Source organism: Typopeltis vanoorti, chromosome 19, assembly GCF_054136105.1.
Source record: "Typopeltis vanoorti isolate ZY-2024b chromosome 19, IOZ_Tvanoo_1.0, whole genome shotgun sequence".
Classification (NCBI taxonomy): domain Eukaryota; kingdom Metazoa; phylum Arthropoda; class Arachnida; order Uropygi; family Thelyphonidae; genus Typopeltis; species Typopeltis vanoorti.
In genome coordinates, this window is record NC_143567.1 from 69,259,937 (window position 1) to 69,275,008 (window position 15,072).

The window sequence follows — 15,072 nt, forward strand, 5'->3', positions numbered from 1 at the left end:
AATGGGCAATCTGTTATATTACCCATTTAATGTTATATTTGCAGTTTAGTATGGTTCAGGCAAATATACTGTATATAAAGAGTGATGACATCTAGTGTTAAGAGAAAAAAAAACTTGATTCAATTCGACTCACTGCACAGGAGCACTAATGTAATGCAGGAAGGTGCGATTTCAGGGGTCAACTGATTTAAGGTTTGAATCTTTGAAAGAGCTGTTTTGGAGGTCAGATAAATGGTAGATTACTGTATTTCATTCCCATTAAGTGTTCTGAGAACAAGACTAATTAAAACTACTATATTCTTGTACTAACTGTGAAGAATTTTACAAAGCTTCATAAATAGACAGGCCGGAGTGCCAGAAGTGGATTCACAAAACTTGCATTTCCTTTTTTTCTTTTTTCTTTTTTTTTTTGCATGATAAATCAGATGTGTAACTGTTCCTCTTCTACTACTGAAGTCATAAATTAAATGTTTCGACAAACATAAAACTTACAAATGAGAGAACTAAATTAAAGCTATTATTCAACCCTTTTTAGACAAGTAATCTAACTTAAGGAATCCAAGAAAGAAATCTAATTTAACATTTTTGCACATGAAAATGCAACTACCACTTTTATCGATGCAATATTTTTCATCAACAGTTTTTTTTGTGATTAATACCCAGAAAATAGAATATGTTAGAAGTTCTCATATTCTTTAAATGACACTATGTTTACTGAAAGTAAGTGAACCAACTATTTTGGATAATCATCCTCTATCCACTGCAACATAAAATGCCAAATATCAGTTTAATGCTAATTAGCCTAAATAAAATAAAATAAAAAAATAAATGTAATGATTTCAATGTAAATGCAATTACAACAACACACACACACACACCATACTTAAGATGTGACTGTACACTAGTTGTTCATATGTATAAACAAATTTTCATGATTCATCAGAATTTCCTACCTTCCCTAGCCCTCACAAAAACAGTCTCCATTCTATTAAGAAAAACAATCAACATTAATAAAATAGATAAACATTAACAATTGGTTTTAATAAACACAAGCTCCAATATAATCAGCCACTGAAACTTCGAAAATTTACGCATAAACAATTACAAAAAAAAAAAAAAAGTCTATGCAGTTATATGTATGACTAAGGTGACGTATACCAAAATAAAATGATTTATATTTCAAATATGCTTAATCCATATAGAATATAATCTTCTCTTGTTACCCACTTAGCAGTGCCACTTGTATGACCAGATGGAGAAGAGCATGGAAAAGGCACAGAAATACGAGTAGATCCCATAACAGCATCCCAACTTCTGCTCCCAGCATAGGTGTGAACATTAATAATATGAGAATATTCTGGTAATGCCATTTGCAAATCTCTAATTAGCCTACAAAAAAATTAAAGACATGTTTAACTACAAATATTAAGTTATATAAGTTATTACTAAAAATGAAAAACTACTCAAAATAAAAAAGCATTTTTTATTTCATTACAGGTAACTTCAATGGTTGCTAATGGAGTGAAGATATAGAAGGCAGTTGTCACAATCCTATGACCACTGTGGAATGCATTAAAAAAAAAAATAAATAAAAAAATACAACATATACATTATAATGCTCTAATATAATCAAACATTATGGCATCTATCTAAGGTGTTACCTGGTTATATAAAGTCAACATAGTTTTTGTCAAAAAAAAAAAAAAAGTCAGCTGCTGAAACAATCTCAACAGAACTGTTAACAGGAATGATCAACATTCAAAGCACTAATGTAAAGGAGGTAGACACAGCAAAGCAATTATAGATAATTGGAGTTACTGAAAAATGAAGACTAATACAGGTGAAAATCTTCAAAATGATTATAATATGATTGAATACTATCTCCAACCCGCAGAAAGTAACCTTTGCTGCTGTCCTTGGCATTTCCAGGATGCATGATCAGATCTGGTTTCTCTACCATTGCAAGAGTGTCCTAGAGCTCTATTCAAGTCAAATGATCTTTTTTTCAGGAGTGGAGTAAAGTTTTAGTTTTACTCCTCCTATCTATTCGACAAACCAGGAAACAGTGATCTCAATACTATTATTTAATGGAGGTGAGGATAACCTAGTCACCTTCAGTGCGAAGAAAACTCATCTCGTCTCTCTCTCAAAAAATCTTTATTCAGTGATCAGTGATCATTTTAAACGGTGATCTCAAAAGTTTTTGTATACCTTACTTAATCACACATACTCAATACGACCAAGAGAGGATAGGATATGCATGCATCTTTTATCTTTAGAGATAAAAGTGGTGACCTCACATGTTGTGAGGTCACCACGACCTAAGATACATGGCAGACAGTGGTAATTAGTTTATTTGTCACCTGGTAAGAGAATGTGCAAATATTCCCTATTTTCATCCAGATTTAGGACAAGCCATAGCAACCATAAACTTGATAATGAAATTTCAGCTACAAATAACAACAGGATGGAAAGTTTTTAACCATTACAGAAAGATATTTAAAAGCAATTTACCAAACTGCTTAAAAATAAAAATCTACAAACAGTGTGTACTCCCAACAATGACCTATAGCAGTCGAACCTGAAGTCTGACTAAAAAACACCTAGAGAAACTGAAAACAAAGAAACATGGAAAGAGCCATTTTCAGAATAACCCAGATAGATAAAAAGAATAATACTTGGATAAGGAAGCAAACAAATGTAATGGGCATTGCATTAGTAATAAAAGATATTAAATGGGCAAAGAAAACAACAGAATGGACACTGAGAACTGGCTATCAGAAACCAAGCAGAGCAGTGGTAAGATGAGATAACAAGATGTTATAGACATTTATGGTAGAGAGATGCACAAGATCAACCAAAATGGAAGAAGCATGGAGAGACATTCATCCAGCAGTGAAATGAAGAAAGCTGTGATGATGATAATGAATGGAATATGCAGAATTTGATATTTAATAGTGGATAAATTAAAACTTGGAAAGTTAAGAAAGAATAATGTATTTTCCTAAAATATTTCATAATATGAATGTAGCCTAAATGTTTTTCAATTGTTTTCTGCTGTTAAGTTTGATGGACAAAAGGACTTATACAAGGTGGATGGTTTACATTTGAATTTATTTGATGTTCAGAGTCTGCAAAAAAGTGCTGTTGAATGAAGTTAGATTGGATGTTCAAAATCAGGGAAACTAGAGTTATTTTGGAGGGGAGGGGGCTGTTGAGCGATGAATGTAAGAATGTAAAAAAAAAAATGGCTAAGTTAGTACTCCGGTAACAAACCAGAATGGAATAATTAGTACAATGGCTCTTAAGAGGCCATTCCACTTTATGTCAAGTTAGTAATAATGTAAAGTTTTCATGTAGTACTATCATATCCTGTATGCCCCTTGAGGGTACATGGCAGGAATTTGATGATGATGTGCATTCAGAACAAAGGGGAGGAGGAGTTTATTTGGCACTAGTTAGTTCATCTCGGCAATAGGTTATTGACATTTGTGAGATGTGGCAGACAGAAGATGATATGGTTAGTGAGATAGAATGTGAACAGTATAGTATTTTCAGGCAGGATAGAGAGAAAAGAATGAGAAGGGGGTATTGTTGATAATAACTGATAAATTATAACCACAGAGAGTATCAGTTCAATTGTAGGCCAGTGAAAATAGCACATTTCAGGCCATCTGGTGTTAGAGGCCAGCAGAACAAAATATACAGTTTGATGCTGCTATAGACCAGGGGTAGTGAAGGATAATGTGGATAGTATGCATCAGCAAATAAGCTCAATGAGTGGAGGGTAGGTAATTATTATAGAGAACTTCAACTATGGGAACATAGATTAAAAGAAGGAAAGGACACAGGGGAGGAAGGAAATTTCATTTCCTTCTTCCAATGTGTCCTAAGGAATAATTACCTGAGGCAGCATGTGAATGGAATGTACTAGGATATTGAGAATTCTTGATCTAGTAACTGCATCAGAGAATTTGTCTATAACCAAGATGATCACATGGTATTGACTTGGGCAAAATGTGTGGAAGTTTCAGTTAAGAGAGGGGTATATGTGAAATTACAGGGGTGGTATGACAAACTTAGGAGATTGCTTGGAACAGTGCCATAGCATGAAAAAATGAAAAACTGGATGTTTGATAGTGCATGGAAGGTGGTAAAAGAGTGTTTGAGGGAAGTAACAGCAGACTGCATACTTGGTCAGGAGGATCAATCAAGTGGGAGTTAAATGGATGAATACCATCATTAAACAGGAACTACAAAAGAAGAAAAATTTGTGGAGGGAATTCAAAGAGAAAGATGACCAGCAATGGCACCTGAGCAATACAATGCACATGCCAGAAGGGTGGTCAATATGGTAAGAAAGGCAAAATTAGAGTATGAAAGGAAATTAGCAATACAAAGGGTAATCCCAAAGAGTTTTTTCAGATGTTTCAAGTAAAAGGAAGAATGTTTATATCAAAATAATTTTAATGAATGGTGATGGTAGGGAGGTAACTGAATAAGATGAAATAGTTGAATTACTAACTAAAACTTTGCAAGAGTATATCATTCAGGTGGAGATATTGTAGTAACAAGAGATACAAGGGCTTATGTGAAAAGAGAGGTAAATGCTGGAGATGCATAGGATATTACAGAACCCTGATGTTAATACAGCTATGGGATTAGATGGTGTATCAGTTTGGGTTTCACAAGAAGGTACTAGGAAATTGGCAGTGATTTTGACTACACTGTTTAATTTAAATCTCAGCTCTGGGTTGGTCCCAAAGGAATGGAAAAAAGGAAAAATAGTTCCATTGCATATAAGAGCCTCTAAGACTGAGTTAGGAAATTACCAACCAATTACCATCTCAGAAGTCATAGTCAAAGTATTGGAGAAGTTGGTTAAAAGCCAAATACAGGAATGGGTACACAGGAATGGAATACTATATGGGGGTACAACATGGTTTTGTGAAATAGGTTATACCTTGTAACTTGCTCACCTTTTATAATACAGTGATAGCTGAGCTTGGTAATAATATGCTTAAAGTGTGCTAGACTTTGCAAAGGCTTTTGACAAGGAATACTACATGGAATTCTAATCAATAAATTGCAGCACATGGGGATGGATATAAAGTTGGTGAAGTGGATAAGAGGATGGTGATGTTGAGATATCAGATAATTTATTTGAGAGTAGAGTCCAATAGAAGAACTGTGATTAGTGGTGTGCTGTAGGGCTGTTCTTGGGCCACTATTTAATTTGTATGATATAGGAAATTATCTCAAAGGAACTATTCAGTTGCCAATGATGCAAAATTGGGTAGAGCAATAGTCATGAAAGATGCTAAAATTTTGCAAGATAATTTAAATAAACTGGCAATATGGGCGAAGAAGAACAGATGCCAGTTTAATGTGGCAAAGTAGAAGGTTATACATTTTGGGTGAAAACTACCAGCTGTGTACCATATTGATGGCACTGTACTCTTGGAAACTGATGATATCAGAGATGTGTGTGTGTGTGGGGGGGGGGGGTGATTAGGAATGGTTTAAGCCATTCCTAATCTTCCTAATCCAGATCTCTGACTGGAAGGATGGATCTATCCCCACAGGAACAAAGCTGAGGATTTTGGATGCAGCTGTTTTACTAACAGCAATTTATGGATGCAAAACCTGGAACCAAAAGAAGTTTGATAGCAAAAGGACAACTGCTTTTGAGATGTGATGTTACAGGAGACTGTTGAAAACAGACATGTGGATGGGTGCTAGAAAGGATTGGTAGAAGTTTAATACTCCTTAAGGATAATGACAGAAAATAGCTGAAATACTTTGGACACATTGAAAGAATGGAAGGAAGACATCTCAAAACAGTAATAGAAGATAAAGTCCCTGGAAAAAGAGGAAGAGATAGACCCTCAATGAGATAGATGGATGATGTATCTAGAGTTAGTGGTCTTCAGAGAGTTGAAGCTTCCAGAAAAGCATACAACAGGATCACCTGGCCAGGACTAGTGTGGCACATCACTGAGGAGCAGAGTGACCATATAGCACCTGATGATGTCCAATGAACTTATGGATGGAACCTGAATGAGTATGGGCATATCCTAAACATATCCATTACTCATTCAGAATGCAGCAATTGCAAAACCATTCTAATCATTTACACAAACAAGTGCTTTGCAAATTCTAAATCTGAGTGTAATAGTAAACCTACTTTTTTCAGTAGACTACCACTGTCAACTATTACTTAGCTTTAATTAAACTATCAGCATAAAAAATACATACAGGCTATCTAAAAACAACTGTGTGACAAAAACTTTGCTGATTTAAAAGTATAACTCGGCAAAGTTTTTGTTTATCTAATTTTAAGGTTAAGTTCTAAAACTACAGAAATCTGATAACATAAATTAATAAAAGCTGAATAGCAATGACCTTGTAGCAAAACCATTGAGTTCAGTATTACTTCCAGTAAGTAGTATGTGACGTAATGCCTCTTTTATTAGACTTGAATCTAATCCATTAACTACATCACAAACAGTCTGTGGCATTTCCATAGCAACATACATCATTTCAGGAGCCAAATATAATTCTGATCCAAGTTCAAGCTTCTTCAGTTTTGCACTGCCAGAGTGAGAAGATGGGCTGAAAGAGAAAATTTTATAAACAATTTGTTTATAAAATCATCATAATACCAAACACTAATCAATAGTACTACAACAGCAGAAACAAAACAAACATAAGAATAACCCCCTTAACTACAACATTTATGCATATATACAAGTTGTCTGAAAAAGAACTCCAAGGTTTTCAATGAAATTTATTTTGACATTTTGAAGCAGAAATGTATGTAACATATATTACCAATATATGTTACATACATATATTGGTACAAAGTACAAATGTACATTGTACTTTGGTACAAAGTTACGTTAATGGAACTCAATGTGCACACCGTTTACAGCCCTACAGACATCAAGATGGAATTCCACCTCAGATTACACTTGGATAAATATATCCATAGGAATTGCTTCTATGATTGCTGTTGAATATCCTATATTCTATGGTACAGTGGGCAAGAGACGGGATGTTTTTCTTTGATACACAATGCTTTTTACGTAGCCCCAGAGCAAGAAATCCATTGTAGTCAAATCGAGAGTGAGTGGTGGTCAAGAAACAGGACCTCCTCTGCCTATCCATTTTCCTGGAAATAGGTTGTTGAGCAGTCTGCACAATTGCTGCATAATGTGGCAGGGCTTCATCCTGTTGAAAAATGAGGCCCTCCACATTCTCAATCTGGGAAAACACAAAGTTCTCTAGCATAACCAGACATGCCACACTCTTAATCATCTCCTTGTGGAAAAAACATGTGCACAGCTACTATTTGACTACAACAGATTTCTTCCTTTGGGACTATGTAAAAGGCACTGTATATCAAGAAAAAATTCAGTCCCATGTCCACTACTCCATAGAATAACAGCAACCATAGAAACTATTCCTATGGATATGCTTACCCGAGTGTGTCTGAGGTGGAATTTCATTTTTATGTCTATAGGGCTATAAATGGTGCACACATTGAGTTCCACTTACAGGTAATCAAACTTGTGACATTGTACACCAATCCCTTGATTAATGAGGCTAATGCGTTCTTTAAAACAGGCGCATTAATCGAATATAATAACCTATGGGAAAAAGTATAATTCATTCCTCAAATTTCTTTTTTGACCCTTAATTTTTTTATAAAAGAATTAGGATATGTCTCAGGGCCTAGTTAAAGGAAAACCATGAAGCTGAAAGACAATAAAACATATTCAGAATATAAATTTATTCTTTTGCTTCTTAACAAAGAATTGAGCTAACGTAGTTTGGCAGGCATTCTGCGTTTTTTTTTCATAAAACTGATTGCATGACCCTATTGCCTCTTCTTCAAATTTTACTGGTTCTCTCTTCACCAGAGTCAGTTTCTAAGAATTGCTGCTTAAAAACTTCGATTGTATGAAAAATATTTTCAAATTGTTTCTGTGAAACCTCTTTGGGCTTGTCAGTGATTAAATTTTCTTCATATTCTTCAGGATCTTCCCATTGTGCATCTAAATTTAGCAGGTCGGAATCACTCAACTTCTCAGAATGAGATTTAATTAACTTAGATTCATTTGAAAAGCCTCTAAAATCATTTGCACAATGTGGAAGAATGTGCTTCCAAACGGCTCGCATATTGCTAGCAGTAATTTCATTTGACTCTGCGACTTTATAACCTGGATGAGATTTCTCTGATTTGGTTAAAAAAGTCTCGGAAGACATTCGCTTCCAAAAAAAGGCCAGTTTCATCGACATTAAATATTTGTTGATCACAATAGTCCCCTTCTTACACAGTTTTCTTCAAAATCTCTGGATATCTCCTTATCTGCAATTGCAGTTTCGCCTGTGATTAGAACATTATGTAGGCTATTTCTCTTTTTGAAACGCTGAAATCACCCAGCACCAACGTGGAATTCTTCTTCTTTTCCATCATAGATAGCTCTTTCTTTCCAGGTTACAAAGAGACAATGCTTTTGATTTAATAAGGCCAGTGTTTAGTGGGATCCATTTTTGGTTACAATCTTCGATCCATAAAAAGACATCTCTCTAATTCAATCATTATAATACTTTGATTTCGACTGCATGCATGATGGACTTGAAGCAGCCTTACCTTTCTCTTTGTATTCAGCAGTGGATTCACCCATTTTTGTGTTCTTGTCCTATCTTTGCTCTGGAGTCAGTTTGTTCATTTTTCTTTATTATTTCAAGTTTTTCTTCCAATTAGATTACTTTCAAATAATTTTCACACCTCTATTTTTTGCTCACTAATTCTTTACTCACGATTAAAGGTTAGGAAAATAATTTAAAATAAAAAAGTAAGGAAAACAATTGCACGAGATATGATCAGCAAAATGCTATGTAAAGCAAACGACATAAATGTTGGTGGTAAATTTGGAACATAGTATACATGGAAATAGTGCAGTATGCCATTAAAAAATAACTTTGTAAAATGTTTCAAATCGGTAACTAATTTATTTCATCCTGGTGAGTGATTTTTTTAAAACAGTTAGCCATAAAAAATTTATAGAGCGAAAATTTTTAAAATCTGTAACATTTATTTTTAAGATGTATATAGGCACACTAATCGAATTTTACAGGCACACTAATTGAATCTGGGTATCGAAAAAAATGACGCACTAATCGGGGGGCATTAATCGAGGGATTGCTGTACTTTGATAATATATGCTACACACATTTCTGCTTCAAAATGTCATAAAATAAATTTCACTGAAACCCCCAAAGTTATTTTTCGGACACCACGTATAAATACGAGGTGTGACAATTTAATTCCCAGAATGGCCCCGTAGTGTTTGCCAGTGAGGTGATTTGGTTGGAGTCAAGTGAATAATTGTCTTTGTACATGTTTTAACTAATGCATGCATAAACCTTAAACTGATAGAGCCATTTACTAGTTGACTAAAGTAAATATAAGAGATCTGCCTGTAAACTTTGGCATAAAAATGTGTAATCGAAATTTGAAGCATCATGTTAACATCAAATTTTGTGTGAAAATCGGCAAAACTGCTACTGAAAAGTTGGAGCTGTTGAAAGTGACATATGGTGTGGATGCTCTGAAAAAGTCAGTGTCTTTGAGTGGCATAAGAAATTCAAAGGTGGGTGAAAAGATGTGTTTCATTTTTGTTTTTGACTTCCCAGAAGTGGGAAGTCAAAAACAAAAATGAAAATGATGGACACAAATGTGAACAGAGTGTGAGATTTAGTTTGGTCTGACAGATGATTAAGTGTGTGATTAATAGCTAATGAAATGCAAATGAATTGAGAAACAGTCAGGATAATTTTAACTGAAGCATTGGGTATGCGAAAGATTTCTGCAAAGTTTGTGTCTTGGATCTTGATGGATGAACAGAAGCAGCAGTGGTGGCTTCAAGTTGTGACTGATCTTTCTGCAAATAGGCACGTTTCTGAGAGTAATTACAGGTGACGAAACCTGGTACTTACAGTGCAATCCTGAAACAAAATGCCAGAGCATGCAGTGGAAAACCCCCGAGTTCGCCATGTACAAAAAAAGCAGGCATGTCACGTTCAAGACCATGCTGTTGCGTTTCTTTGATCACAAAGGGATAGTCCACTATAGATTCATTAAAAAGGGGCAAACGGTCAACAAACAATGCTATTTAGAGGACTAAAAGATTACGAGATTCTGTTCAGAGAAAAAGACCTGAATTGTGCTCTGACAAGTGGATCATCAATCACGACAATGTGCCCAGCCATAGCGTATTCATCACGAGAGTGTTTCTCGCCAAAAACTCAATTACCAAATTAGGTCATCTTGCTAATTCACCTGAATTAGCTCCCTGTGATTTCTGGCTGCTTCCAAAATTAAACCGCGGTAAAAGGACGAAGTTCTGATATCCAGGATAATGTGATAAAGGAACTCAAGAGCATTCCAGAAAAAGAGTTCCAGGCTTGTTTCCAAAAATGGGAACCCCATCTAAACCAGTGTATAAATGCACAAGGGGACTACTTCAAAGGTAACAGTAGCCATAATGTATAGTTCTGAATGTAGGTTTTTTTACAGGTGCATTCTGGGAATTAAATTGTCACACCTCATATATATATATATATATACTGTATATGTCGGCGTATAAGACGAGGCATAAAATTTAGGCTATTTTTAGGTTTAAAGCTTATGTTGGTTGTATAAGATGCCCCCCAATTTCTTCTTTCTTGTATTAATGCAATGTTAGGTATTGTTGTTATATCTGTTAATTTTATATCTATGCACATCCGTTATTTTTTTTGCATAGCATAGATTTAGTATTTACACAAATTACCCTAATTAAAAGTAATTAGCCCAATTTTAATTAATTATTAATTTTGCATTTTTTTAAATTTTAGGATTATTAAAATTGTTATTTAAAATCATGGAACCAGCAGCAACAAAACGAAGAAAGTATGAAGCTCGATTTACAATAAGGGTAATTGAAATGGCAAAGCAAACTAATAATTGTGCTGCTGCAAGAAAGTTTGACATAACCAAGATGGTAAGAGAAGGAAGGAAGAAAGAATATATTTTAAAAAAATTGTCAAAGAAAAAATCTGCAATAAGAATGGGGATCACCCGAGGGCAGCAACTGGAAAATCACGTTGGTATTCGAACAAAGACAGAATGGTTATCTTGTTACAAGAAATATGATTTAGAGCATAAGCACTAAAATGGTCAAGATTGAATCTGGATGAAAGTATAGAATTTCAAGCTACTTCAGGATGGTGTAATCGTTTTATGAACAGACAAAATCTGGTAATACAACAAAAAACGAAAATTGCTCAAAAATTATCACAGATCTTGACCACAAACTTACCAGTTTCCATAAATTTATTATTCAGTTGAGACAAGAACATAAATTTCTATTGTCAAATATTGGAAATATGGATGAAACTCCTATGAGCTTTGATATGATAAGCAATAAAACAGTGGAGTCTAAAGGTAGTAAGAGTGTGCTAGTTCGAAGTACAGGTCATGACAAAACAAGGTTTATGGTTGTGTTGTCATGTTTGGCTGATGGAACCAAGTTAAAACCAATGATCTTCAAACATAAAACTAAACCTAAGATAAAATTTCCTTCAGGTGTTTTTGTACATTTTCATGAAAAAGGATGGATGGATGAACATGGTGTGAAATTATGGATAAATAATGTGTGGAGCATGCAACCAGGCGTTATAATGAAGAAATGCAGTTCATTAGTATGGGATATGTTTCGTAGTCATTTAACTAAGAATACTAAGTCTTCTAGAAAAAAAATAACACAAAAATTGCTGTTATACCAGGTGGTTTAACTTCTATATTGCAACCACTAGACGTCTGCTTGAACAAACCATTTAAAGATCACATGTGAGAGGAGTGGAATAATTGGATGTTGACTGGTGAAAAATCATTTACAAACAGTGGATCTATGAGCGCCATCACTTGATATGTTGTGCAATTTTGTGAACAAAGCATGGAATAAAGCAAAAGTAGAGACTGATAAAATCGTTTAAAAAGTGTGGTATTTCTAATCTTATGGATGGTATGGAAGATGATATCTGTTGTGGGACACTGATGACGATGAAAACGAAATCAATTCACCGGATTTGAACTGGGATCCATATGACGATCATATAACAATGAATCTGAATAACTATTTTCAACAGATGATGAAGAAAATGGGTGCCGCACTTGCTCACAGCAGATCAAAAATGCAATCGCATGAAAATCTCTGAACAGTGCTTGAAGTGCTTTAACAAGAATAAAACTGATTTTGTGTGTCGATTTATTACTATGGATGAGACTCCACCATTACACACCAGAATCCAAACAGCAGTCAAAACAGTGGACAGAAGCGGTTGTTCAGCGCCAAAGAAGACAAAGTCGGTTCCATCAGCAGGAAAGGTCATGGCATCGGTGTTTTGGGATGCTAAAGGCATTTTGTTTATTAATTATCTTGAGAAGGGTAAAACAATAACCGGGGAATATTATTCAGATCTTTTAACTAGACTAGACGAAAAAATTCGAGAGAAAATACCTGGTTTGCAGAAGAAAAAAATCATCTTTCATCAGGACAATGCATCTGCCCACAAAGGTATTTTGGCAATGGGAAAATTAAGGGATCTGCACTAAGAATTGTTGGAACATCCACCCTATTCCCCAAATTTGGCTCCCTCTGACTTCTATCTCTTCCCAAAACTAAAAATCTTCCTTGCTGGTCAGCGTTTTTCTTTGAAGCAAGAGGTGACTGAAGCTGTAGAGGGGCATTTTGCAGATCTTACCGCGAACCACTACAGGGATGGGATAATGACGCTGGAGCATCAATGGAATAAATGAATTAGAGTTAAGGGAGATTACATTGAAAAATAAAAATAATTTTGAAATTATAAATTCGTTTTTTTCATTATTAGGTCAAGAACTTTTCAGACTATCTTCGTGTGTATATACAGTCATGCCCCGACTTACGCGAATCCAGAGTTACGCGGTTTCTTATATGTAAGTATTCCCATTACACTTCACGCCTCACCACTAGTCGTATCTTTCCGGCGCTGGCTGCATTCGCCAGTGTCGCACATGCTGTGAACAAGCACTGACGTGTTTCGCGCAGTCTCCATTCATACACTATTTTTATAGTCTACAAACATTGCGATTGTTTAATGTTATGTTCTTGATAAAAATTTTATTGCATAAAAAATAATAATGTCATCCAAAAGAAGCAAGTCCGATTCTTCTACAGCTAGCAAGAAAAGAAAAACATTGACTTTGGAAGCAAAATTCAACATCATTAAGGATTTTGAAGCCAGAATGATTATTAAATGAAACAATCAGTGACAGCACAGTGGTAAAAACCACTCAACAGGTATGCAATCAGGAATACATATCCATACTTGAAGTAGAAAAAGCCATTAAAAGCCTGAAATGTGAAAAAGCAACAGGAGTGAATGATATTTAACCAGGAATGCTCAAGTATGGAAGTATAAAAGTCTTGCAGAGGGCTGCACTGCATAGTTCAGAAGGCCTAAACAGCAGGACGAATTCCAGATGAATAATGGAGTACAGCTCTCATATTTCCCTACTGATTGTTCCTGGTAAGATTTATGCAAGTATACTTGAGAAAAGGTTGAGAAGGATTGTGGAAAGGAAGTTTGGCAAAGAACAAGCTGGATTCAGGAGAAATAGAGGCTGTCAGGATCAGATTTTCACTTTAAGATAAATAGTTGAGAAATCGTAAGAATATAACAAAGATGTATTTAAGTTTTGTAGATATGGAAAAGGCATGTAACAAGATGAAAAGAGAAAAACTATTCAAAATGCTAGTGTTATATGGTGTCGATAGCGCATTATATCAAGCAATACTCACTCTTTATTTGAGTTGTAAGTCAGTTGTTGTAAAAAATTAAAGGAAGTATTGGAAGATGGTTTGATGTTAAATCTGTTGTCAGACAAGGATATACATTATCCTCTCTGTTATTTATTATCTATATGGATCACATTATGAAGGAGAGTGGTATTAAACTTGATATCAAAACTGGAGATGTAAATCTCACCTCTTTACTTTATGCAGATGATGTTATACTTTTAAATAAATCCAGTACAAATCTGCAATATTCACTGACTAAATTGAATAACTGTTGTAATAGAATTGGTATGAAGGTCAGCAATAACAAGACAAAGACAATGAAAATAGGCAGAAGCAATGAAAATATCAACTGCATCGTGAACGGAGAACCTATAGATCAAGTAAAACATTTCAGTTACTTAGGCACGATTTTTAGTGAATGTGGTAATTAAATATGGACAACAGAATCAACAAAACTAGTATGGTAGGAAGTCAAATGAATAAACTTATATTAGTCAAAGAAATTAGTCAAAACACTAAAGTAGCTGTATACAAGATGTTCGAACCAATTTTAACTTATGGATCTGAGAGCTCGGTTAGTTGTATACTTAAGAAGCAGTTGAGAAGGATTGTGGAAGGGAAGCTTGGTGAATATTATGGGCATGAACAGATAGCATCAGAGGCAATATCACATTAAAACCGAGGATATTAGCAAAGAACTTGATATTGTTAGCATCCAGGAATGTGTTAGAAGAGCTAATCTCAGGTGGTATGGTCACTTAAACAGAATGGGAGAGAAAAGATTAGCAAAACAAGCGTTATCTACCAGGTTGGCAGGAAAAAGACCCAAGGAAGATCAAGATGTAGGTAGACTGATATAGTAAAAAGTGCCTTAGAAGACAGAAATGTAAGATCTGATAATGTTGGAGAGTCTTGACAGGTAAAAGATCAATTTGGAGGAAAATTGTAGATCGGAAGTTCGTCTAACAAATAGACTACCACAAGTTCAGGAAGTACATAAGCTTAATAGTCTGAATGGACTATTAAAAACTGTTACATAAATGATGACTACATTGACTTTATTAATAAATTCAATGAGTGCAAGAAAAAATCAAATTCCTGTGAAACAAAACAAAAAGAGAATGACTCTCACTTCAAACTCTAGAACTACTGAAAAAGAGAAAAGATCTGAAGAAAT

At 34.8% G+C, this 15,072-nt stretch overlaps 1 protein-coding gene across 1 annotated transcript in view; it reads right to left on the minus strand.

Moving 5' to 3' along the window:
- Positions 1-768: 768 nt before the first annotated feature.
- Positions 769-15,072, minus strand: part of LOC150096228 (uncharacterized) — an 88,045-nt gene continuing 73,741 nt past the window's right edge. The window contains exons 5-6 of the mRNA XM_090409118.1: positions 6,406-6,615; positions 769-1,389 (exon numbers count right to left, since the gene is read on the minus strand). Coding sequence (XP_090265244.1) covers positions 1,173-1,389; positions 6,406-6,615 — 427 coding nt within the window. The 3' untranslated portion in view covers positions 769-1,172. The remainder of the gene's footprint in view (positions 1,390-6,405; positions 6,616-15,072) is intronic.